The 1277-nt window shown below is 30.6% G+C and overlaps 1 protein-coding gene across 1 annotated transcript in view; it reads left to right on the forward strand.

Moving 5' to 3' along the window:
- Positions 1-983: 983 nt before the first annotated feature.
- LOC107466449 (peroxygenase) overlaps positions 984-1277 on the forward strand; it is a gene marked incomplete at its 5' end in the record, with an annotated part of 2012 nt that continues 1718 nt past the window's right edge. Inside the window, 1 exon segment of the mRNA XM_016085428.2 lies at positions 984-1219. Within this exon segment, the coding sequence (XP_015940914.1) occupies positions 984-1219 (236 nt within the window).

The raw sequence follows: 1277 nt of genomic DNA on the forward strand, positions 1-1277 counted from the left end.
AATTAATTTGAATTCCAATAAATCTAGTCTTTTCTTAGGAATTGACTAGGATCTGAGAAATCAAATTAATTCATCCACTTAACTTACCTTCATAGTTAGAGGTTAATAAGGTGGTAGAAAAATCCAATTCTCATCATAATTGATAAGGATAACTAGGATTAGACGTCCAGTTTTCATATCTTGTCAAGAGTTTTTCTAGTTATTAATTTATTTTTCCTGTAATTTATTTTCCCTGTTCAACCTTTCAAAAACCCAAAAATATTGTTTTCCATAACCAATAATAAATCATACTTCCCTGCAATTTCTTGAGAATACGACCCGATGTTTGAATACTTCGGTTAAATTTTATTGGGTTTTTTTACTTGTGACAACCAAACTTTTGTATGAAATGATTCTCTATTGGTTTAGAAACTATACTTACAACGCGATTATATTGTTGTGAATTTCTTTACCGATAGAAATTCACTTGTCAAAATGGCGCCGTTGCCGAGAAATTGCAAACGTGTGCCCTATTATTGGTTATTATAAATATTTTCTTTTTCTTGTTTATTTATTTATTTATTTTTAATTTTAATATTTATAATAAAATAAATATTGAAATTTTAATATAAATTTTAATGAGGACAAAGATAATAGAATAATAGAATAAAGTAAATTCGTCTATATGTAGTTATGTTCTTATAAATTTGTTTGGTAAACTTCTAGTGGGTAAGTGCTCTCCTCTTTTCACCTAGGTCCGTCCTCTTTCTTTACCTAGATCCGTCCCTGATTCATAGCTGAAGTGTTAATGGCAATTATATCTTGGATTGGATAATGAATGAAATACAATTGTTATGTTAGTATTTTCATTAACGATATTAATCTTTAAACATATAATTAAAATATATTAAAATTTTTAAAAAGTTGAGAATAAAAAAATATTTTATTAATTTTGTGATGAGATGATAGATATGTTATTTGTGATGGTGGTGTGTGTGAGTTAGACATGGCTCGAGCACTGACAGCACCAGATACAAAGCACCCAGATGGAACAGTAGGGCACAGGCACAACAACATGAGTGTTCTACAGCAACATTGTGCTTTCTTTGACCAAGATGACAATGGAATTGTTTATCCTTGGGAAACATTCGTAGGCCTCCGTGCGATTGGCTTTAATTTCATTGCTTCTATTATCATGGCTGTTGGAATCAATCTCGCTATGAGTTATCCCACTCTCCCTGTAAGTCTCTCTTCTCTTCTCCACCTTGTTCATTAAAATCCAATATCCATCTACTTGA

This window comes from Arachis duranensis, chromosome 9 (genome assembly GCF_000817695.3).
Source record: "Arachis duranensis cultivar V14167 chromosome 9, aradu.V14167.gnm2.J7QH, whole genome shotgun sequence".
In the NCBI taxonomy this organism is placed as follows: domain Eukaryota; kingdom Viridiplantae; phylum Streptophyta; class Magnoliopsida; order Fabales; family Fabaceae; genus Arachis; species Arachis duranensis.